This window comes from Paroedura picta, chromosome 2 (genome assembly GCF_049243985.1).
Source record: "Paroedura picta isolate Pp20150507F chromosome 2, Ppicta_v3.0, whole genome shotgun sequence".
In the NCBI taxonomy this organism is placed as follows: domain Eukaryota; kingdom Metazoa; phylum Chordata; class Lepidosauria; order Squamata; family Gekkonidae; genus Paroedura; species Paroedura picta.
In genome coordinates this window covers 127,113,704-127,136,791 of record NC_135370.1, presented here as the reverse complement: position 1 = coordinate 127,136,791, position 23,088 = coordinate 127,113,704, and the positions used below count along the sequence as shown (strand labels likewise).

The following is a 23,088-nucleotide window of genomic DNA, read 5'->3' as shown; positions in this document are numbered from 1 at the left end:
CTTTTTTTTTCTTGGGAATTTAGTATGTTGATCCTTTATCTGCAAGTTTTACTAGAAATCAAAGTGAAACTGTTGAAATGAATTGTGAGATGGAATTTTTAATGCCTGGTAAATTGTACAATCTAATTTGGAAACATCACCGAAATCCTACTCTCTTGACAAATTGTTCAAGTTCATTGAAGCCTCAGCAAACAAGCACAGATGCCCTGAAAGGGCAGCGAATAGAAAGGGTTGTTTCTCAATATGTGGACATGAAAACACGCTTGTGAGTTGTGGTCATTGGTTCAACCTTATGGATGATTTTCATACTACTTTGAATTGTGTTGCTCTCAGGCATGTTCTTGGCCTGTTTGCTTTTGCTGATGGTTCAAGCAAGTTCAAAATATAAATACTTGCATGCTTGATACACTTCTCTTGTGTGTCTTATATCTAAATGTTTTATGCTGATATATAAAATATCAAATATAGATATAACTTTATAAGAAGGATAATGTTGGATTTAAGCTCAGTACCAAAAAGTCACAGGTAATTCTTACATATGTCTAAAATTGCTATCTTGATGTCTAGTGAAAGGACTTTGCTTACCCAAAGTAAGCTTCCCTGTTCATTCACCCTAAAATATGATGTTTTGTAATTTAGCAGGAACTTTAATTTTTTTTTGTAATTATGGTGTAGATATAGGAGAATGTATTGGAAAAAGTGTTCAGGTAGGTAACTGTGTTGGTCTGAAGCAGCAGAACAAATTTAGAGTCCAGTGGCACCTTTAAGACCAACAGTTTTATTCAAGGTAAATAATAATTAAAAATTAAATAATAATAATAATAATATAATAATAATAAGGTATGAGCACGCACACTTCATCAGATATAATATCATGTTAACCCTTATATTTAACCAGCCACTGAACTAAGTAGTATGTAAAAGACTTTGGCTTGTATCCTGTACTGTATAAAAAGAGTTACACTATATAACAAGCAACATTTTTACTCATCCCCCCCCCCAAAAAAAATTGTACACCTTGGCTCCACGGATACCCATCACGGTGGTTGGTGGAAGATTATAAAATATCCTTATTAAGATCCAAGCCCTTGGCCTTTATGCTAGAAATGTTTACAAGTGACATAAACTAGAAGCTATTTGTCCTATCATCAGACAATGGTAAAAAGCTTTGGCTTAAAACATCAGTTTTCTCTTACCTAGCAGCAATATAGTATCCCCCCTCCCCTGGTTGTGCTTTCAACAGACATTCTGTTGATATTGGTAGTTTAAAAAAAAATTCTGTTACATATGCTCATGTTCTCTTTCATACAGGTGGAGATGATCGTAGAGTTCTGCTTTGGCATATGGAACGTGCAATCACCTCGAGAGTCAAGCCAGTTCAGTTGAAAGGGGAACATCATTCTAACATCTTCTGTCTAGCTTTCAATAGTGGCAACACCAGGGTATTTTCTGGAGGTAAGGAGGGAAAGTTTAAAGCATGAGTAAATGTTTGAAGAATGAGTAAATGATGGGTCCAAGGTATTTCCCATGTGAGCTATTTTTCAATATTTAGGTATATATTAGTGTCATCAAGTGTGAAATTAATCCTACCGTCTTCTTGTTAGAGCTGTATTTTTGGGTGTAGTATCCTGGATCAGGACTAGCCAGCAGGGCTAGTGGGGGGGGGGGACTTACCTGCCTTGTTGCCAGTGTTACACAGGAAGTAACATCATCACATTGGCAATTCCAATAGTTGGGCAGACTATGGTAGAAACCAGTTTTACCAGAGTTTTTGCCCAAATACCAAAGCATTTTCCTGGGTATTGCTGGTGTGATAACATCATTTACTAAGCAACACCAGCAAAAAAGGCCTGGGCCTTTCTCTTTCTCCAGGTAAGTCCCCTCTTTCCCCTACCAGTTGCCAGGAGAGGCCTAGAACCTCTAATATTGCTTGAAGCCTGACTAGTGATGAGAGACTCTTCTCCCTCACATCAACTCTTAAAATACTGGCATGGGTTTATGAATCTACTAGGGACATAGCCTGTTGCTTTCAGGAATACAATGGGAAGAACTCTGTGGCTAGCCTCTCCCTCCCCCCAGGACTGGGAAGGGAACTCACCAGCAGGGACAGCTTTCACGTGGCAGGGATCTGCAGCCTCTGAGCCTCAGAGGGAATTGGAAGGAGGAGGGGGTGGTCAGGGGTGAGGGACGAAAGACGAATGGCTGGCCGTTGGACAGACAGGAAAGCTGGTTGGAGGAGGAGGCACTAAGGGGTGGGACAGCCGCCCTGAGTGGCTGTTAAGCCATGAGACCAGCTCCTCCTCCTAGCTTTACCAGAAATATTAAGTGGAACAGATGTCTTTAAAATGTGTTCTATTTTGTGGAAGGCTGAGTGCTTTTATTGTAGTAGAGTTACAAAACAGAAGACTTTCACAGCCATATTTTAAAGAAGGGGACTAGCAGCAATAACCCTTCCCCATCAACCTGTCTTCATTTTGTGCCAGTTTAATACCTGGGAAGGTTTGTACTTTCTAAAATTGGGGAGTATCTCCCCCCCCCTTGGGATGTAGCGTGATAACACTGCAGCTCCAAATATATTAAATCAAGTATACACAGATATTTTTTTAAAGGGGGCCAAACAAGGTGAAGTTATTTCCTGTACAGCAGTGCCCGTTAAATAAGGAGATATTATAATAGTGGTAATCTGAGGAGGCTTGGGGAAATATTCCAGCAAGACCAAAATGGAGCTGGAGCATGCTTTGGCTGATCAGTTATAGGTTTTTTTGGGGTGGTGGGGGGGAGGGATCTCACAGGGATTTTTCTGGTCAGGGTTTGTAGCCAGAAGTGAGACCTTGGTGTTTGAGGCCATACACTGAATTCCCAGTTATGTGTTGCTGCCAATGTACAAAGTAGTGATATTTACAGGGCAGGTAGAGGACAGCGGTGTGCTTAAGCTTTGCAACTTTGTGAGTGGGATTTGTGTCTTGAATCCAGACTAGAGAGAGTGCACAAAGTGGGTGGGGGAGAGATGGGAAGAAAGGGCTTGTGAAGGGAAAAGGGTGATTAGAGGAATGATTATGCTCTCCCCAGTTTCTCTTATGTAAATATTTATCTTCTCCCCTAGTCTTTTTATGTACATCAGAGGCAAGCAAGAAATTGGGAATCCAGTGTCTGCCATAGAACATCTAGCTCTGCTTTGGCAGTAAAAAAGATTCTCTCTCTCCTCCATGGTTTTCCTTTTTCAAAATTAAATCTGCACAAATGCTCTCCTACTTCCCAATAAAATTTTCATTAACACTGTGGTGTTGCATTCTTTTTCATTATAGGTAATGATGAACAAGTTCTGCTCCATGATGTTGAAAGGTAAATATATGCTTGTTTGTTTGTTTGTTTTTAATGCATGAGCAGTCATGATTGGGGGGAGTTTAATTCCAAAGATGATTTACTAGAAGAGGAACAAAGTTTGAACCGAGTGGCACTTTTAAGTCCAACCAAGTTTTATTCTGGGTTTAAGCTTTTGTGTGCAGACACACAGTTCTTCAGATACATTGAAAATGAAGTCACCAAACTGTTACATATAGGCAGTGAGTGAGGAGGATGTTGTCAGAAAGGACCAATTAAAGTTGATGTATAAGTATCTGAGCAGTAAATGCATCTAAGACTGAATGGTAAGACCTGTGAATTGCAGCAAATTAGCTGACAGCATAATAAAGGAGTTTGCAAACAGATGTGAGTACTGAATGGTGTTAACTGTGTAGTGAGATAAGAATGGGATATCTCTGTTAAACTCTGTGGGTTCTATTGTCCTGAGAGTTGTAATAACTTGTAACTCAGCAATCTCCCATTCTAATCTGTTTCTGAAGTTCCTTTGTAATAAAAAAGCTGCTTTGAATGTCCTGAAGTATTCTCCTGCACTAGAAGAAATACAGATCATATTGATCCCAAAGATACAGGAAGCTTTAATGAATGTGTAGATGATCTTGGGTAAATAGCTAGCATAATGGCACCATCACTTTTTTGTTATTCCTTACAGTTTCTCTACGGTCCGCTTACCTCTTCCCTCACCTAATTTTTTCATCTCCCCTACCATTTTATATGATACTAGATTATGTATCATAGGTTATATGTGTCAAAGTTGTTAGACTTTTGTAGTTAAATCTTCTGGATCCATAGGCCATGTTCCAGAAATGTTCCTTATTCACATACTCAAGTTTGCAGTGCTTTCCCCCCTTCCCCCTTCTTAGCAAACATGGATATTGTCCTAAAGGATACTGCTGTTAATGATGCCTTTACATTAGGAAGCAGGCTTTGACTTTGGGGATGGATTGGGGACAAATGGTGGTGTTGAGAGAGACCCTTTGTGAATGCAAATGTCTCTATGATTCTTTAACTCAGAGTAAAGTTTGTCATATATTAATGGCTAAATCTGTTGTGCAAGACTTACGTGAGATAAAGTTTTCAGCAAATGCTCTTGGAGAGAAGGAACTGATGCATTTTGTTATTGCCTACTAAATTAACCTTGAGGTTTTCTTATGGGAAGCAGAAGTTAAGAGATTTGAGTATTTTTAAATGATGGCCTTTTTTTGATACCTGACAGCCCGTCCCCCCTAGCTAAATATAGAAATGCGGAAATGATTTCTGTGTCTCTTTCAGTGGTGAAACTTTGGATGTATTTGCTCATGAAGATGCAGTCTATGGTCTGTCAGTGAGTCCAGTGAATGATAATGTTTTTGCAAGCTCATCAGATGATGGAAGGGTTCTCATTTGGGATATCCGAGAGTCTTCCAATGGAGGTGAGGACTATGATTGTATGAGTGTACAGCTAACATTTTAGATCTAAGTGAATTGGTACTGCATTATGGTACAAATGCTCTCTTATTATATCAGTGTCCTATTTGACTGCTGTGCCTGTGATAGAACAGATTCTCCCCACTGTCTGTTCATGATACCTTGAAGCCTTCAGCTTGTTCCCTTTCATACTGAAGTTCATGTTTCAGTGACGATCAGCCAGGCAGCAAAATGGGACCACACTGAGACAAGACAGGGTTTCTGCATACCCAGGGATACAGGGGAAAAATACATGAAAATTAAGAACTCCCCCCTCCCACTCCCCTGTAAAAAGCCCACTGAGAAATGATCGTGTTCTAGGAAGTACTAAGTATGGGTCCAGTTAAACATAGGGAGGAAACAAATGGAGTGGGGTGAGATGCTCTAGTATCTATAGTTTTTGTCCCACCTTTTCTATAAAAAGGTTATGGCAATAGTTTACTAAAGTTGTCATCCCCTGTGCATAGTGGTAGAAAAATAAAAAAATGGTTGTTAGGTGGCAGCATAGCATCACAGCTAGTTTTCTTTGAGGACTAATTATCATTTTACCATAGAATCATAGAATCATAAAGTTGGAAGGGACCATACAGGCCATCTAGTCCAACCCCCTGTTCAACGCAGGATCAGCCCTAAGCATGCTTACGCCCCCCGCAGGGCACTCCGCTCTGTGGGTATGAATTTACTGGTTGTCCCGGGCCCACGGGATGTTCGCCTGGCCTCGGCCAGGGCCAGGGCCTTTTCAGTCCTGGCCCCAACCTGGTGGAATGAGCTCCCAGAAGAGCTAAGGGCCCTGCAGGATCTACCAGCTTTCCGCAGGGCCTGTAAGACGGAGCTCTTCCGCCAGGCATATGGTTGAGGCCAGGGCAGCTCTCCCACTAATCCATCAGAGGATCCCCTCCAATATTGAGATCTCTAACATCAAGATCATGATTAGATCTATTGTATTGGTGCCACCCTCTTCTGAACATTATTCTCTCCACCAGGCTGAACTAAGATCAGAATTGTGACCACCGCCGCTTTATGTTATATGTAACTTTTAATTGGGGTTTTTATGGGGATTTTATTGTGTTTTAACTATTTATGTTGTAAACCGCCCTGAGACCTATTGGGAGAAGGGCGGTCTAAAAATTAAATAATAATAATAATAATAATAATAATAATAATAATAATAATAATAATAATAATAAAGCATCCAAGAAAAGTGTGTATCCAACCTTTGTTTGAAGACTGCCAGTGAGGGGGAGTTCACCACCTCCTTAGGCAGCCTATTCCACTGCTGAACTACTCTGTCTGTGAACATTTTTTTCCTGATATCTAGCCTATATCGTTGTACTTGTAGTTTAAACCCATTACTGTGTGTCCTCTCCTCTGCAGCCAGCAGAAACAGCATCCTGCCCTCCTCCAAGTGACAACCTTTCAAATACTTAAAGAGGGCTATCATGTCCCCTCTCCTTTTCTCCAGGCTGAACATAGAACTTTGGTCAATTCCTAGAGAGGCGCAATGTCACTTGAAGGTTTTCCTGGAGGCGATATCACACCAATGGTCATCACCCCCATATTCATGAACACATACCAAAGTCTTCTGTTGGTTGCCAGGCTGGACCTAGCAACCCTTTGGGTTAGGCCTGGAAATGACTGGCACAAGGTCATCCACTGAGTTTCATCGCTGAATGGAAATGCAAACCCAAGTCTTAGCCCATCTGCACCACATTGGGTAGAAATTTCTTGTCTCACAAGACTCAGGCTTGAATCCCTATCCTATTATGGAAATTTGCTGGGCAACCTTGGGCCGGTCATATATATCAGTCTAACCCATGCCACAGGGTTGTGGTGAGGATGAAATGGAGAAGAGGAGAATGATTTAAGCCACTGTGTGGGAGAATGGTGGGGTATAAACAAAGTAAATAAAATAAACTGCGGGCCTCTAACTTCTGTTACAGATACATACAAATCTGTGTCATACGGAACTGACACAAAAATGTGGTCTGTCATCTCCCGTTTTGCCCAGTGATGTTGACTTGTTGCCAGGCTTTTGCCTGTGCCTTTATGTTCTTTCCAAAAACCTTGTCCACTTCAGCTCAGCCACAGGCTTGGGGCAGAAATGTGGAATGCTGAGAAATCTCGGGTTTTGCAAGTTGTAATTGGAGGGTTATCGGTTTGGGGAGCACCCTGTGGGATTTAAGTCCAAAGTTTAGAAAAACTAAAGGGATATGGGAGTGCTATGATCCTCAGAAGTTTTTTTTTTTAACTACATTCTATGATGACATTAAAAGTTGGGATGTTTTAAATAAAGAGCTTATCAACAGGAATAGGAAATGTCTCCATAGCAATTTAGAGAATTGCCCAGAGTAATATCAGGGAGATGAGTTCCAACCTTGTAAAGGAATTTAGGCAACAAAATAGTTAATTGGACAGCTAAGATGTTGCTCAGTAGACCATAGCTCTGGATCTGCCTTTACTGACATCCCAAATCAGGAATGCTTATAGGAGTGTACCAGGAGTCCTAGGAAACCTGAAAGTTAGTATATGGATTCTGCCAGATCTTCAGGCAGGTTAGCCACCTGTAGGCTGTTGATAAAGCAGCTGCTTTGCTAATTATACCTAATGATGTAACACATGAAAAGTATTTTAAAAGGATGAAAATTGGCTACTTTAATACAGTGGGTTTAGCGCCACATTAATTTGGATGGCATCCTTCCAAATTTTTCTCCTATCAAAAATTTTCTCCTTGTAGATAGATACAGAAGCCTTTATTGGCATTTAGGAACAAGATATGAATATCTTGTAAATTTATGGTATGCAAGACAATACAACTAAGACTTGTACATAAAATGGCTATCTGCAGCCGGAATTATGCTACTGTTTGTTACAGTTTGAGTCAAAAAGCTTAAAAGGGGCTTTATTTCTATTAGTGAACCTCTTCTCATGAAGAGGTATGAGATTGCTGCACATAGAAATATGCCAGTGTGCCATAGTGGTTAGAGTGCCACAGTAGGGCCTGGAGGTTCAAATCTCCACTTTACCACAGGGACTTGCTGTGTGACATTAGGCCAGTTATACGCACTTAGCCTAACCGCCTCACAGGATTGTTTTGAGGATGAAATGGGGTGGGGGTGGGGGGAAGAATGATGCAAGCTACTTTAGGTCCCTGTGGGGAACAAAGGCAGAGTGTAAATGAGGTATATAAATTTTTACTTTTTAATTTAACTTGTGGAAACTTGGCATAAACCCTTGGCTTTTTCCACTCAGGAATGTTTTCTCTGGATGGAAAACAACATGCCACATGCCCTTTGGTGGTGGGGGGGCCTTCTGTATGAGACCATCAATGAGGGTCCTGGGGATTTCCCCTTCAAGGAGAAGCAGAGAAAAACCTCCTTGGCTCCAATGGAAGTATTTTCCACACACAGGAATAGGGTACAGCTGCCAGGTTGCTGGCCACTAGTGGAGGATTGGGGGGGGGGTAGGGTTGCCAGATGCAGCTTTGGAAACTCCTGGAGACCCAGGGATGGAGCTTGGAGAGCACAGGGACCCTAATGCGGTACAATGCCTTAGGGTCCACCCTCCCCAAACATTATCTTCGGGGTTTCTTCAAAACCTTCATATTGAGAACTGCAATTTCAGGTCCCAGCTGGAACTTGGCATCACTAGGAAAGGCTTGTATAATTGTCTGGTTGGGCTGTCAGCACATGCAGCATCAGCGAGGCATCCATATGCCAGGTGTTCTCATAATATCCCTGCCATCATCCTCCAGTGCCCTGATCTGGATAGCCCTGACTAGCCTAATCGTGTCAGATCTCAAAGCTAAGCAGGGTCAGCCATGGTTGGTATTTAGAAGGGAGACCTCCAAAGCATACCAGGGCTGAGAAATGGAGGCAGGCAACAACAAACAGCCTCTGAACATCTCTTGCCATGAAATCACAACAGTGTGGCCCTAAGTTGGGTATGATGTGATGGCGCTTTCCCCCACCAGACCTCCAGCAATGGCCATTCCAGAGGGCCCCATGCTATGGGAATGCTGTGGGAAAACATCAGTTTCCCAGCAGCATTGAACCCAGGGCAAATAATGTGTGTGGAAACAGCCTTAATGAGATCATTGGCAGCAGGTAATGCTTCTGCGTGAAAGTTAGATGTAGGCAGAGCTTAGTGCCATCTTCAAAAGGTGCCAACATTTCCACCCCACACCTTTTTAGCCCCTTAATAGGGTTTAAAAAATTGATTCAGCAGTGAGCTCTAAGCATTTGGAGAATGGGCGGGGGAGGGTAACCAAAACTATCTTCAGGTCAGCACTTTGGTACCAACATAGGGAGTGGGGAAGGGCCACCACCAGCAAGTGCTGTGAGATTGTCACTTGTGTCATCCTCCTCACCTGCTGCTTTCACAATGGGAGAGGCTTTTCCTGAGTGGAACCAGCCCTGGTTGATGCCATTCTTATTTATTATGGACCATGTTAGCAAACATCATATTCTCAGATCTCACCAAAGAAAAGTGAAGCCTGATGTCCAAGCATTGCACAATAGAAACTCAATTGCTTTCTTATCTGATCTCCATTTTTCAACAGATCCCTTCTGTTTGGCAAATTATCCATCAGCCTTTCATAGTGTGATGTTCAATCCAGTAGAGCCAAGATTACTAGCCACTGCCAACTCGAAAGAAGGTGTAGGCCTCTGGGATATTCGTAAACCTCAAAGGTAGGTTATCATAGTATTGTTTACATATTTGTTATATTTACAAAGCTAGGGAGAAAAGACTGGTGCTTACAGCACTGTTTAATATTTAATGTCCTGTGAGAGTCATACATCATGTAAAATTAAATAGTAAGCTCTGTTAGAACATTTCCAGAAAAAAGGAATTTTGGTAACACCTGCAGTTTCACAAGGTTTGCAGTCTCAAATACCCGGTTCAGAAAGAAGCTTTTGGCTTATCTGCATTAGATTTTGTGAGGCTAACCGCTGTGGTGTAGTTCTTATTTCCTTGCAGCCTACTTTTGTTTCTTTAGACATGGGACGCCCTGCGCCAACCATAGAACTCTTTTTCGTATTCTGCTCTCAAGTTGTGCTACAATTATTTCACATGTCAACCCTGTACTTTACAATTAATGACTACAATAAGGCGGAGAGGGTGAGGATAGTAGATGGGAAAAATAAAAACAGTGAAAAGGAGAAGCAATGATGAGGCCGGGTTGGCCCAGGGTCAGCAAATGAGAGCCAACACCCCCCCCTTGGTCTAATAGGTTATATCTCCTCCCCGTCCTCCCTGCCGCTCTGATAGCAGGGGGTGGGAATTTGTTGTTGTTACGTGCGAAGTTGTGTACGACCCATCGCGACCCCATGGACAATGATCCTCCAGGCCTTCTTGTCCTCTACCATTCCCCGGAGTCCATTTAAGTTTGCACCTACTGCTTCAGTGACTCCATCCAGCCACCTCATTCTCTGTCGCCCCCTTCTTCTTTTGCCCTCGATCGCTCCCAGGATTAGGCTCTTCCCCAGGGAGTCCTTCCTTCTCATGAGGTGGCCAAAGTATTTGAGTTTCATCTTCAGGATCTGGCCTTCTAGAGAGCAGTCAGGGCTGATCTCATCTAGGACTGACCAGTTTGTTCGCCTTGCAGTCCAAGGGACTCGCAAGAGTCTTCTCCAGCACCAGAGTTCAGAAGCCTCAATTCTTTGATGCTCAGCCTTCCTTATGGTCCAACTTTCGCAGCCATACATTGCAACTGGGAATACCATAGCCTTGACTAAACGCACTTTTGTTGGCATGGTGATGTCTCTGCTTTTTAGGATGCTGTCTAGATTTGCCATAGATTTCCTCCCCAGGAGCAAGCGTCTTTTAATTTCTTTGCTGCAGTCCCCATCTGCAGTGATCTTGGAGCCAAGGAAAATAAAATCTTCACTATCTCCATTTCTTCCCCATCTATTTGCCATGAATTGAGAGGGCCGGATGCCATGATCTTTGTTTTCTTGATGTTGAGTTTCAAGCCAACTTTTGCACTCTCCTCCTTCACCCGCATCAACAAGCTCTTTAGTTCCTCTTCACTTTCTGCCATTAGAGTGGTATCATCTGCATATCTGAGGTTGTTGATATTTCTCCCTGCAATCTTGATCCCAATTTGTGACTCCTCTAATCCCGCATTTCTCATGATGTGCTCTGCATACAAGTTAAATAGGCAAGGCGACAGTATACAGCCTTGCCAAACTCCTTTCTCAATTTTGAACCAGTTAGTGATTCCACGTTCAGTTCTCACTGTTGCTTCTTGATCTGCATATAAATTTCTCAAGAGACAAATAAGATGCTCTGGTATTCCCATCTCTTTAAGAACTTGCCACAATTTGTTGTGCTCCACACAATCAAAGGCTTTAGCATAGTCGATGAAGCAGAAGTAGACGTTCTTCTGGTACTCCCTAGCTTTCTCCATGATCCAGCGTATGTTGGCAATTTGATCTCTAGTTCCTCTGCCTCTTCGAAATCCTGCCTGTACTTCTGGAAGTTCTCGGTCCACATATTGCTGGAGCCTAGCTTGTAGGATTTTGAGCATAACTTTGCTAGCATGAGAAATTAGTGCAATGGTGCGGTAGTTTGAACATTCTTTGGCATTGCCCTTCTTTGGGATTGGAATGTAAACTGACCTTTTCCAATCCTGTGGCCATTGTTGAGTTTTCCAAATTTGCTGGCATATTGAGTGTAGCACTTTTACTGCATCGTCCTTTAAGATTTTGAATAGTTCAACTGGAATGCTGTCACCACCACTAGCTTTATTGTTGCTCAGACTTCCTAAGGCCCATTTGACTTCACATTCCAGGATGTCTGGCTCCAGGTCAGTAACTACCCCATTGTGGTCATCAAGGATGTTAAGCTCGCTCTTGTATAGTTCTTCTGTATAATTTTGCCACCTTTGTTTAATCTCTTCTGCTTCTGTGAGGTCCCTACCATTTTGGTCCCTTATCATACCCATCTTTGCATGAAACGTTCTCTTCATATCTCCAATTTTCTTGAAAAGATCTCTGGTCCTCCCCATTCTATTGTTTTCTTCTATTTGTTTGCACTGTTCATTTAAGAAGGCATTCTTATCTCTTCTAGCTTTTCTCTGGAATTCTGCATTCAATTGGGTGTATCTTTCTCTTTCTCCTTTGCCTTTCACTTCTCTTCTCTCCTTAGCTATTTGTAAAGCTTCCTCAGACAGCCATTTTGATTTCTTGCATTTCTTTTTCTTTGGGATGGTTTTAGTTGCTACCTCTTGTACAATGTTGTGAACCTCCGTCCATAGTTCTTCAGGCACTCTGACTATCAGATCTAATTCCTTAAATCTATTTGTCACCTCTACTGTGTATTCGTCGGGGATATGATTTAGTTCATACCTGAGTGGCCTAGTGCTTTTCCCTACTTTCTTCAATTTAAGCCTAAATTTTGCAACAAGAAGCTCATGATCTGAACCACAATCAGCTCCTGGTCTTGTGGGAATACTGTGGGAATACTGGGTGTTTTTTCCGCCATGTTGAGATTGCCCCTCGCAGGGCCCTGTGCTCTGCGGGTGAAAATCTGCTGGTCGTTCCCGGTCCTAGGGAAGAACGCCTGGGCTCAACCAGGGCCAGGGCCTTTTTGGTCCTGGCCCCGACCTGGTGGAATGAGCTCCCGGGAGAGCTGCAGTCCCTGCGGGATCTTTCAACGTTCCGCAGGGCCTGCAAAACGGAGCTCTTCCGCCAGGTTTATGGTTGAGGCCAGGGCTGATAATATAGATCTATGCCCCCCCCCCGGGGACCCGGGATTTGGACCCGAAGTAAAACATCATCAGGACCTCCTCTCCACCCGCTAGTAGTGGGAGGGGGGAAAGTTGAGTCGCCGTTCTTTGCCATGCTGGTAATATTGGTAACATTATTATTGTTTTAATGGGGTTTTAATGGGGATTCTGGGACGCTGTTACCCGCCACGAGCCGCAAGGGAGTGGCGGGAAATAAATATAAATATAAATATAAATATAATAATAATAATAATAATAATAATAATAATAATAATAATAATAATAATAATAATAATAATAATAATAATAATAATAATAATAATAATAATAATAATAATAATAATATGGCCTGTATGGCTCCTTGCAACTGTATGATTCTATGATAATCTTTGAACATTTTGTTTACAGATCAATATTGCCCCAGCCTTAAGGTATAATTCTGTGTTTCTGTAGAACTGAAATCAAGTGAGCTCTTAGATATTCTGCAGAAAATCCAGGTGCTTTCTCGTAAGCAGTATGTTCCCATATTTTCCCTGCTGTCCTCCTTTTTATTTTCCAAATATACTTTTTATGGGGTTCTGCTGCCTCCCTTCCTCCCTCTGGCCTCATGCAATGCAAGTGACTTAAACAGAGCTGGTATGAGACTTTTGTGCCACTAGATGGTGGTAAGAAACCATAGTGTGGTCAAATTCTTTCTCTGTGTGGTATATAGTCAACCATACAGAATTGTTCCATGTCAATTTATATACTGATAAATGCTTTGTATTTCAAGGGCCCCAAACCCTCTTTACAAGGCCATTTCATAAGTATTGCCTTTCTAGACTTATTTATGGAAGTTCACACTGCAATTCTTGAAGGTGCTTCTGGACTTGTAGCTTGTTCAAAGACTGATACAGGCACAGTTGTGGAACTTCTAGAACATTTGGAAATAAACAATACTTGACTGGCTTTGCCCCTTTCAGCCTGTTCTTAAGCCATTCCAAGGGAGCTTGTTGTGGCCATCATGTGACCGTCTTCTATAAAGCTAGCAAAGCATGGCTTATTTGAGAGTAAACATAGACTAAATCCACATTAAAGAACATGTGTGTGCCTAAACGGAGCTTAAACAGTTCCGCAGGGCCTGCAAAAAGGAGCTCCTCCGCCAGGCATTTGGTTGAGACCAGGCACAACCAACAGCGAATGAAGGGCCCCCGCTCCCCCCCTCCCCCCCTCTCCCCCCCTTCCTCCCAGAACTCCACCAGAGCGCTCTGGACCTGTTGTGGTATTGCACCATTCCATCATATTATTTTATTATATTGTTATACTGTTACATTATTCTGTTATATGGTTACAACCACTGTTATTAATTACTGTATGTTTTAACGAAGACTGTTTCATGTATCGTTGACTAGTTTTAATGTAAACCGCCCTGAGCCTTCGGGGAGGGCGGTATATAAATCTAAATAAATAAATAAATAAATAAAGCTAGATGAGACCACTACCTCAGTGTTGCTTGCTTCATCTGGCAGGGATGCTCCAAGTTCTCAAGGAGATGTCTGTCCCTACCCTTCCTCTGGAGATGCTCTCGCTAGCAGTAATAGAGATTGAGCCACTCTGCCACAGAAGTGTGGCCTCTTCATGTGTGCAGCCTGGTAGGATCCAAATAGCCCCTCATTTGGGGCTGTTTTTTTCTGGACAAATATAAGGCCTGTCCAGGGCTATCCAGAACTGAGGTGAGGATAGGAAAACATTTTCGCCTCTACCTCTGTGTTTCTGGAAATACTTAGACGACACAGGAAAACTCTGGGGATTTCTGCACAGTGGTCAAAATAGTGAGATGCCCCCTACCTGCAATAGCATGATATTAAATCACACTATTTCTCCCCTCCACACTTTAAAGCCTTCCTGCCGTGTCTTCTTGTGTTTTTCCCTTGTCACATGCTGTGCAAAAAGCAAACGAGAGAGCGATGTGCTATTTCACTCACCGCTCCTTGGCCTTTCAATCAATGGGGCCAACCAATCAGTGGTTTCAAAAAACTTGATGGTTCAAAAACTTGAAACTTAAATGTAGCAATGCGTATTTAGTCCTATGAAAATGCATTGCCACATTATTTAAAGCCCCCCCCTCTCCCCAAAAAACACAGCTGGCCAATGGAGGGCACAGCAAGGGACGCAGATTCCTCCCCCCCCCCCCGGTCATTTAAAATAGAATTAAGTCTCACACAAGTTTCTTGTGTGCAGAAATGTCCTCTGTTCTCAGAGGTGCTCCCAGACCTCTGTGTTAAGGGATATTTTTTGTCTGTGTTTGAAATCAGCACAATCTTGGGCTATATCTCAGGGAGAGACCCAGACTAGTAGTGAACATATTAACAGAAGGAAAAGTTTTTTTAAAAAATGCAGGTAAGTTGAAAAAGCAATATAAAATGCTACATGTGGGGAATTGCTGAAACTGCAAATAACCATATGGCTCATGAAAATCATACAACCCTTTGGGAAATAAGAAGCAAATCAGAAGATTCCTAGTGGAAGCTGTAGTGCTAGATGTTCTTCCTTCAGCCTTGTCCAAAGTTAGAACCCACCCCTGCTGTGGCTGTGGATGCACAGGATCCCAAAAAGCAAAGGGGTGGTGGTGGAGGCTTGTCGGTTCCATGTCCGAGCAGCACTTTGAGCAAAGGGATGGAACTAGATGGGAAGAAGGAAGGGGCTTAAAGAAGCAGAGCAGAAAGTTTAATATGTTGCCCAAGTCAACATTTTTGAAACAGTTCGTTCTGAAGAAGCAAGGAAGAAGTGGCCAGGTGGGGGGGGGGGTCACCGCCCAATGATTTTCAGCCATGGAGGATCACTCCAAGTGAGGCCGAACCAGAGCAGAGTAAAGCGGTACCATCACCTCCCATGATCTGGACACGATATTCCGTTTGATACAGCCCAAAATCCCATTCGCCTTTTTAGCCACTGAGTCACACTGCTGTCTCATGTTCAATGTATGGTCTACTAAGACTCCTAGATCCTTTTCGCACATGCTACTGCCAATACAAGTCTCCCCCATCTTAAAGGTAAAGGTATCCCCTGTGCAAGCACCAGATCATGCCTGACCCTTGGGGCGACGCCCTCCAGCGTTTTCATGGCAGACTCAATACAGGGTGGTTTGCCAGTGCCTTTCCCAGTCATTACCTTTTACCCCCCAGCAAGCTGGGTACTCATTTTACCGACCTCAGAAGGATGGAAGGCTGAGTCAACCTTGAGCCGGCTGCTGGGATCAAACTCCCAGCCTCATGGGCAGAGCTTTCAGACTGCATGTCTGCTGCCTTACTACTCTGCGCCACAAGAGGCTCCTTCCCCCATCTTATATTGGTGTATTTGGTTTTTCCTACCAAAATGCAGAACTTTACATTTGTCCCTATTGAACTTCATTTTATTCAGTTTAGCCCACTTCTTGAGCCTATCAAGATCATCCTGTATTCTTTTGCCGTCTTCAGTTGTATTTGCTACCCCACCCAGTTTATTATCGTCTGCAAATTTAATAAGTATCCCCTCTAATCCCTCATCCAAATCATTTATAAATATGTTGAACAACACAGGCCCCAGGACAGATCTTTGAGGTATTCCACTTGTCACTCTTTTCCAAGAAGATGCTATTATCATGTTTTTTCTTAGTATTGGTGACATTTCTAGAGTTTGTCCATGATGGGGGAAGTTCTGGGATATTCTGTAATAGCACAACTATCAGAATTCAGCAGAACGATGTAGGTGATGTGATGGCATGACCTGTGTGGCAGGCCTGATTAGTGCCTGTTAACAAAGATCTGGAGATGGCTGCTGCTCACTTATTATTGGGTTTTCCAGAGAGGTCTACATACATTAAAGCAGACTGTTGCATGGTCCTAGAAGGAAAACAGTCTTGCAAACCTTGATCATTAATCATGGCCTGTGTTTTAATTAATTAATTTATATTTTATTTAATGAGCCCTCAGGAAGCCAAAGAACAGACTCATTGTCAAGGGAGTGTCCCGGCCCTCAGGGGAACATGGTTACTTCCTTTTGAGTCAGTATCTTGATTGTCTTGAATATCAAGCATGGATTACCTCCTGCACTCTCAGGCTTTGTCATATCTGGGAAGTCATAAAGGTGGCCCAAAGGGCTGTTTGTCTGTGTGTGTGATGGTGGTAGTGGTGTTCCATTGTGTCTTCTCCTTTCCTTCAATTCTGAAATGCATGGTAGATTTAGTGCCAGTTCTTCCAGCCTTGTGCAGTCATCCAAACTGTATATTGTATATGGAAAAGGAAGGAAGCATGAAAAAGTCCTTGTTGTTCTCCAGAGATGCTTTTCTTGCAATCCAGCTATATCTCCCCATACACCCTTATTAAGCACCTAGAAATCACAGTTCTGACAAGAATGGCGTTGGTATCAGATGAGTACATTATTATACAATTTTCTATTGAACAGCCTATTGGCTTTAGACCTAGACGGGACCTATCCTATATGTCAGGGGTAGTCAAACTGCTGTCCTCCAGATGTCCATGGACTACAATTCCCAGTAGCCCCCTGCCAGCGAATGCATCTGGAGGGCCGCAGTTTGACTACCCCTGCTATATGTTATGGACAGTTTTTGTGTTGAGGTGTTGTAGGCATCCTGTTCCTTCCCCTTTAAGGTTATTTTTCATGTCATTCTATAGTAGACAGTTTCCAGTTCTGCTGTTCATAATCTTCTGATCCTTCCTTCCTTCCTTTTCTCCACTTCTAATGACGAATTTCCTACAGCCATTGGCTATATTCACAATAGAAGGGTAGCTTTATTCCTGTGCTATACTTTTGTCCTTTGCTTTGTTGGCAGTAAATGCTTTGTCTCATTTCAGAGAAACTATCCAAATAAAAAGCTTGATGAACACTATTTAAACTTAAAAAAAAATCTCTTGGCTGTCTCTTTTTTCTGAAAAGGAAACAGCTGATGAAAACTTGTTTTGTTGATATTAACATCTGATGATGAAGGGAGCTTTGACTCTTGAAAGCTCATATCCTGGAAACCTTGTTGCTCCTGGACACTTATTACAAACAGTGGCTGCTATTTATCATTTTCAGTTGTGCCTTGAGCTGCTATTGAAAATTAGTGTACAAGCTAACAAAAACTTTACTTGTATTGAAGGTTTCACTGTTCAGCAGACTTTGTGTTTGGTTGCCACTTGTATGTTGTCTACAGGGCTGATGATTACCTCTTGAGGGATACTTCACATACTTGGTGCTGGAATAAAGCATTTTAGTGTTAGAAATGTTTTAGTTTTTTATTGTCTTATATCAAAATTTTGTATTGACAACTGATATGCACCATCCCGAGTCTGATGGGAGAGGGAGGTCTATCAATCAAACATTTTTGCCTCTCCCTGCCTTATGGTAGCCCAGAGAGGGCAAAGAATGCCATGGTCTGCTTTGTGGTGCTTTGCCATGCTGCAGGGCAGACTGGGGCATTCATTTCTATTTTGTTCTTCTGCAAAATATGCCCCCTCCTGTGGGGCCCCCCATGCAACAGAACTATTCCACCTCTGCTTTGTTTCCCGGGGGGGGGGCATTTTGGCACCAGAGCGGATCCAGCGCTGAAATGTGCCCCCTTTAGGGACACAGTAAACTGTGGAGACTTATGCTCCACAGCACCACACTGTAGGTGGCCCAGCGTGGCTGCTACTGTGTGGAGTAAGCCTTTGTGTGCCTTTCTTGAGGGACAGGGCTTTTTCAATGGCAGGTGCCTCTCCTTTGGAAAGTCCTTCCCCTGTGAGCTTTGCCAGGCACTTGTCTTGCTTTCCTTTAGGCTTGGGGTACAACATTCCTCCCCCCCTCCCCAGGCTTTTAAAGGATTTATGGTCTGCTCAGACCTGGGGATCATTTTATATTCATCATTTTAGTCTTAGGTTTACATCATTTTTAGGTTTTAATGGTATTGGCTTGTTTTAGTGGCTTGTCTTAATGGCAGTGTGCTTGTTATTTTTAATGGCTTGCCTTACTGTGCGAGTTGTAAGCTGCCCTGAACATCTCTAAAAAGCTAACATATACGTTTTCTAAATAAATAAACACACAGGCTTTCTTAGGTAATGATCTCATAAAATGTATTGTTGCCTTTCATCTGTGTGGTAGGAAGCTACATAGAAATCTGCTTATTAATTTACTGTGTTTCCATCTTTATGTATACAACATGAACCATAGGCAGGTATTCCTTTGTTGCTGTTCACGTGTTTCTCCAATAGTGTGGAAGTGACATTCTATGCAGTCTGCAAAACACTAACATAGGTTCTATTGCAGGGGTAGTCAAACTGCGGCCCTCCAGATGTCCATGGACTACAATTCCCAGGAGCCCCTGCCAGCAAATGCTGGCAGGGGCTCCTGGGAATTGTAGTCCATGGACATCTGGAGGGCCGCAGTTTGACTACCCCTGTTCTATTGGATATTGCTTGGATTTTCAAGCACATGTTCTTGGTATTGCCATATGAGACAAGGGAAAGGCCTTAGCAGTGGAGAACCAGCTTGGCTATTCTGGTGCTTCTAAGAGTTTGATCTGCAAGCATTGGTAGCTGAAGCCAGTATGGTATGGCAATTAGGAGCTAGTGATGCGTCAGTCAAGTCTAGCTGATGTTAAAAGTTTTCCTTGGTGGAAGGCCAAGGAAAATGGATAGCAAACACTACAGGACAGTGGAGGGGAGCTTTTTTGTGAATAATTGAGGAGAATGCTATTGGGGGGTGGGTCATGAAGAAACAAGCTCTCCGGATTATCACAGCTGTAAGGTTCTGCGCTTTAAAAGCATTGTAACCTTTTTTGTGTGTGTGTGTGTGTGTATTAGGGTTGTTCCCAGAGGCTAGAAAAGGTGGAAATTCAGTATTTGGTTTCACTGCACTGCAGTTCAAATCTTGCTTCACCAAAAATCCTTTCTGTGGCATTGCCACATAATCCTGTGTGTTGGCTGATGTCTTGTTCCCAACTGGCATTTTCATACATCTAAGTGCTCTGCAAGCCATACTTTACAAGAGACATCTTTGTGACTTCATAACAGAGCAGTACATTGTCACAGAGCAACAAGGTCGGTCCGTTAAGCAGCTGACAGTTCTAAGTGCTTGTTGCAAACAGTGCTGAGGTACTTAAGAAGATTTTTTTTTAAGAATAAACAGCAGCATACTTCATTTTATATTGAAAGCTTTTCCCACACTAAACGTGTTGGTCTTGTAATGTGCTACAGGCTGTGGCAATTAGTCCTGCTGGCATTTCTGTGAACAACTCTGGCTGATTCACAAGATTTCTTGTTGAAATCACCAGAAAAGACTAGCTGTGATTTCAGTTATACAGTCTTTTTAGTAGATACAGCTACTTGTTTAGAATTTACCAAATCTAGGCCAAGCTAGTCTGAAAGTACAGGTGTTGTTTTGTTTCTCAGTGTTAGAAACAACTTCATCACAACACCCCCCCCCCCCAACCGCCCCTGAAATCGATGAAGGACATCCGATTAAAATGACTGAGCATTTTGGATCATGGAGTAACGTATAAACCCTTTTCTCCCTTGAACTTGCTTGCTCTCCTGCTGTGATACAGTGTAATGCTGCTGTGTTAATGAATTGCAGTGGCCAATTCCTTGGTTTCCTGTTTCCTAGTTCCCTGCTTCGGTATGGTGGGAATCTGTCGCTTCAGAGTGCCATGAGCGTGCGGTTCAACAGCAATGGAACGCAGCTACTTGCCCTCAGACGTCGGTTGCCTCCAGTCTTGTATGACATCCACTCCCGTCTGCCGGTCTTCCAGTTCGACAACCAGGGTTACTTTAATTCGTGCACCATGAAAAGCTGCTGTTTTGCAGGGGATCGTGATCAGGTAAACTTCATTTGTTTCCAAATCGCCCTGCGTGCTTAAGGCCTGGGAGGAAAAATCTGTTACTGATGCATCTGTTTGGGTTTTTCACCTTGCTTTTTTTTTTAAGCAAGTATTTTATAACAATAAGAATAGAAGTTAACAGGAACTTGCAGACTCATTTAGGTCACTTGACTATCCCTGGTTGAAGGGCCTTCCTACTATGCCACACTGTTGACCTATACAGCTATGCCAGTGTAAGGGGCAAAATACTATGATCGCTATATCAATAAAAGGGAATTAAGCCAAGCCTGACCAATTATTATTAAAAATATTTAGATCCTACCTTCTGGTATAAAATATCCATAAATTAATTTGCATAGTAAAATTATTACATTGTAAGAATTTAACTGCTTATGTGGTTAAAACATAATTGGGAACATTCAGTTTCAAAACCTCAGGAATCAAGAGCACATCATTTGGAAAGTATCCAGCAGGAAGCAAAAAATTAGCCATAATGTTCCATACTATCCATAGCCACTTGAACTCAATTAGTTAGTTAAACCAATAGCTTGTCAGAAGAGAGGTTTCCAGTGTCCTTGTAAAAGTCAAGAGGGATAACTCCAGACATCTTCATGAGAAAGGAAATGCCCTTTGTCTTGCCACTGATAAAGACCCTGTCAGATGTGTTCACCCCTGGAACCTTTGGTGGCAGTTGCACACATCTGAACAGTGAACTTCTATGCACTCAAGCCAATGTTCAGAGATGGCTTTGAAAACAGCCCTTTGGAGACATTGGCACATGGCAAACTCTTTGTATGTGCGTATACACACACAAGTGCTTAGCACATGAATGTTCCTATGTTTAATTTTCTTGGTGTGCCATGCTAAGAACTGGCCAAGCTGCATAGCAAACCCTGTGCATAACAAACTGCACACAGTATACAATAATTCCTATCTGCTTGTCTGGTACAATATTTGCAAATCAGTTATTTTAAAAATGTCCTTTTAATTGCTTACCTCCTCCTATCTGGATGGAAAGTCAGCATATAAATGTTTTAAATAAATAAAATTGTTTGCCTTTCTCATTGAGACTTAAAGTGAATTTCAGAATTATCAAAACAATGCAATAAGGATCAGAATAATACATGCAAGAATAGCATTATTAGAGAAGAATAAAATAAAAACAGGATAATATGTCTAGTAAATATAGCATGTGTGCATGACCGTATTCTCAATGTCAAATTTGTTGCTGTGCACAATTCTGATTTACCCTATTAGTACTTACTTTATAAAAATACCCTCCTGAACACATTCCATTTTGTACACATTCCATTAAATGATAGAAACATGGGGACCATCTTGAACTCATCAGATGGGCCATTCAGCATGGCGGGAATGGTAGAAGAAAATACAAAGTATAAGCCATTATTGTTCTTCACAATTGAGGGTGGCACGTTAAGAAGGTTTAAAATGAACATGGGGAGAGGTAGTCCTGCAGACACATCTGTCTGCTTTGTTTAACAGATTAGTTGACTGCTGGTAGACACTGACCCCAAAGTGCGTTGTGACCCAGTCTGAGGTACATGGCACCCTCCCTACTCCTCAAAATATTCTTTGTGTCTGACTGTCCAAAGAAGCAGGCTGTGAAGAAAAGGCCACAGAGAGATATATCCCCTCCAAGATGGAGGCCCTGTGGCTGGGACGTAGGGGGCGGGACCAGGAAGCGCGCTTACCCACCCTGGCAGGGACACAACTTACCATCACATCCCAGGCCAGGAATTTAGGTGTGACCATTGACGCCTCCCTGACCTTGGAGACGCAGGTCAAAAAAGTAGCCGGCCAGGCATTTTTCCACCTTCGCCAGGCCCGACTACTAGCTCCCTACCTGCCCCCCGAACAATAACAACAACAACAACAACAATAATATATCATGAGAGATTAATAAGTGCGCAAGATAGTTTGCAGATGGCAACAACAGTTGGAAACCCACACATCTTAGCAAGGTTGCACAAAGAAGAGGAAGTTGTAGTAGGCAATGGAGAGACAAAATTCTTAAAAACCCTTGGAAGTTTGATTAAGTGTGTACCATGTAGGTCACTAGCTTAGGGATATTTGACTGTTCTGGAGCTGTGTTCCCAATAGCATTAGATTATTTCAGCTGTCAGAAAGGGAACTAGCGGAGACGGTTCCCAGATGTGATATTATTTAGTGCTCTTAAGGATTCTGAGTTGGGGAAATGTTTTCTTGGTTTTGTACCTATCCTGCCGCTTTCCTAACCAGTTTTTATTTTGCTGACAATATGTATTTTTGCCTAAATCTTTGGTAATAAAAGCCACTGACTGTTGCCTCTTTCAGGCAAGAGTTAAAGTTTGCCCTGAGAATAAAACAAAAATTATCTTGACTCTGTGGCATGCCTTCAGACATTACATCACCACGCCGTCTCCTTTGTTGACATTAGGCCTGAATAGGAGAGTGTCAGGAATGTTGCAGTAACAGGGCTGCTCACTGGTAACACTCCCTGGAAAAGTTCCAACTTTCCCTCCAATGAGTTCTGTATGCTAAGAGAGACTACGGAAGGATGACGTGACTTTGCCTGCCATTGCAGGTATCCAAAGCCCAAACTTGACACTGCACTTGAATAAGTCAGGAAGTGTCTTCTGCATGTTTCTAAGAATCGGCTTCCTTCTCTTCCAGTCGACCTCTCAAAAGCTCTGTGCAGTTTGAAGTCTCGTGTATGAATAGGAATGTCTCCTTATAC

The 23,088-nt window shown here is 42.5% G+C and overlaps 1 protein-coding gene across 2 annotated transcripts in view; it reads left to right on the top strand.

Annotated features, from left to right (window-relative positions):
* DCAF5 (DDB1 and CUL4 associated factor 5) overlaps positions 1 to 23,088 on the top strand; it is a 58,235-nt gene that overhangs the window by 10,350 nt on the left and 24,797 nt on the right. For both annotated transcript variants that reach the window (XM_077322573.1, XM_077322572.1), the window contains exons 2-6: positions 1,312 to 1,455; positions 3,306 to 3,342; positions 4,633 to 4,772; positions 9,365 to 9,494; positions 20,138 to 20,351. In XM_077322573.1, the coding sequence (XP_077178688.1) occupies positions 1,344 to 1,455; positions 3,306 to 3,342; positions 4,633 to 4,772; positions 9,365 to 9,494; positions 20,138 to 20,351 (633 nt within the window). In that variant the 5' untranslated portion in view covers positions 1,312 to 1,343. The remainder of the gene's footprint in view (positions 1 to 1,311; positions 1,456 to 3,305; positions 3,343 to 4,632; positions 4,773 to 9,364; positions 9,495 to 20,137; positions 20,352 to 23,088) is intronic.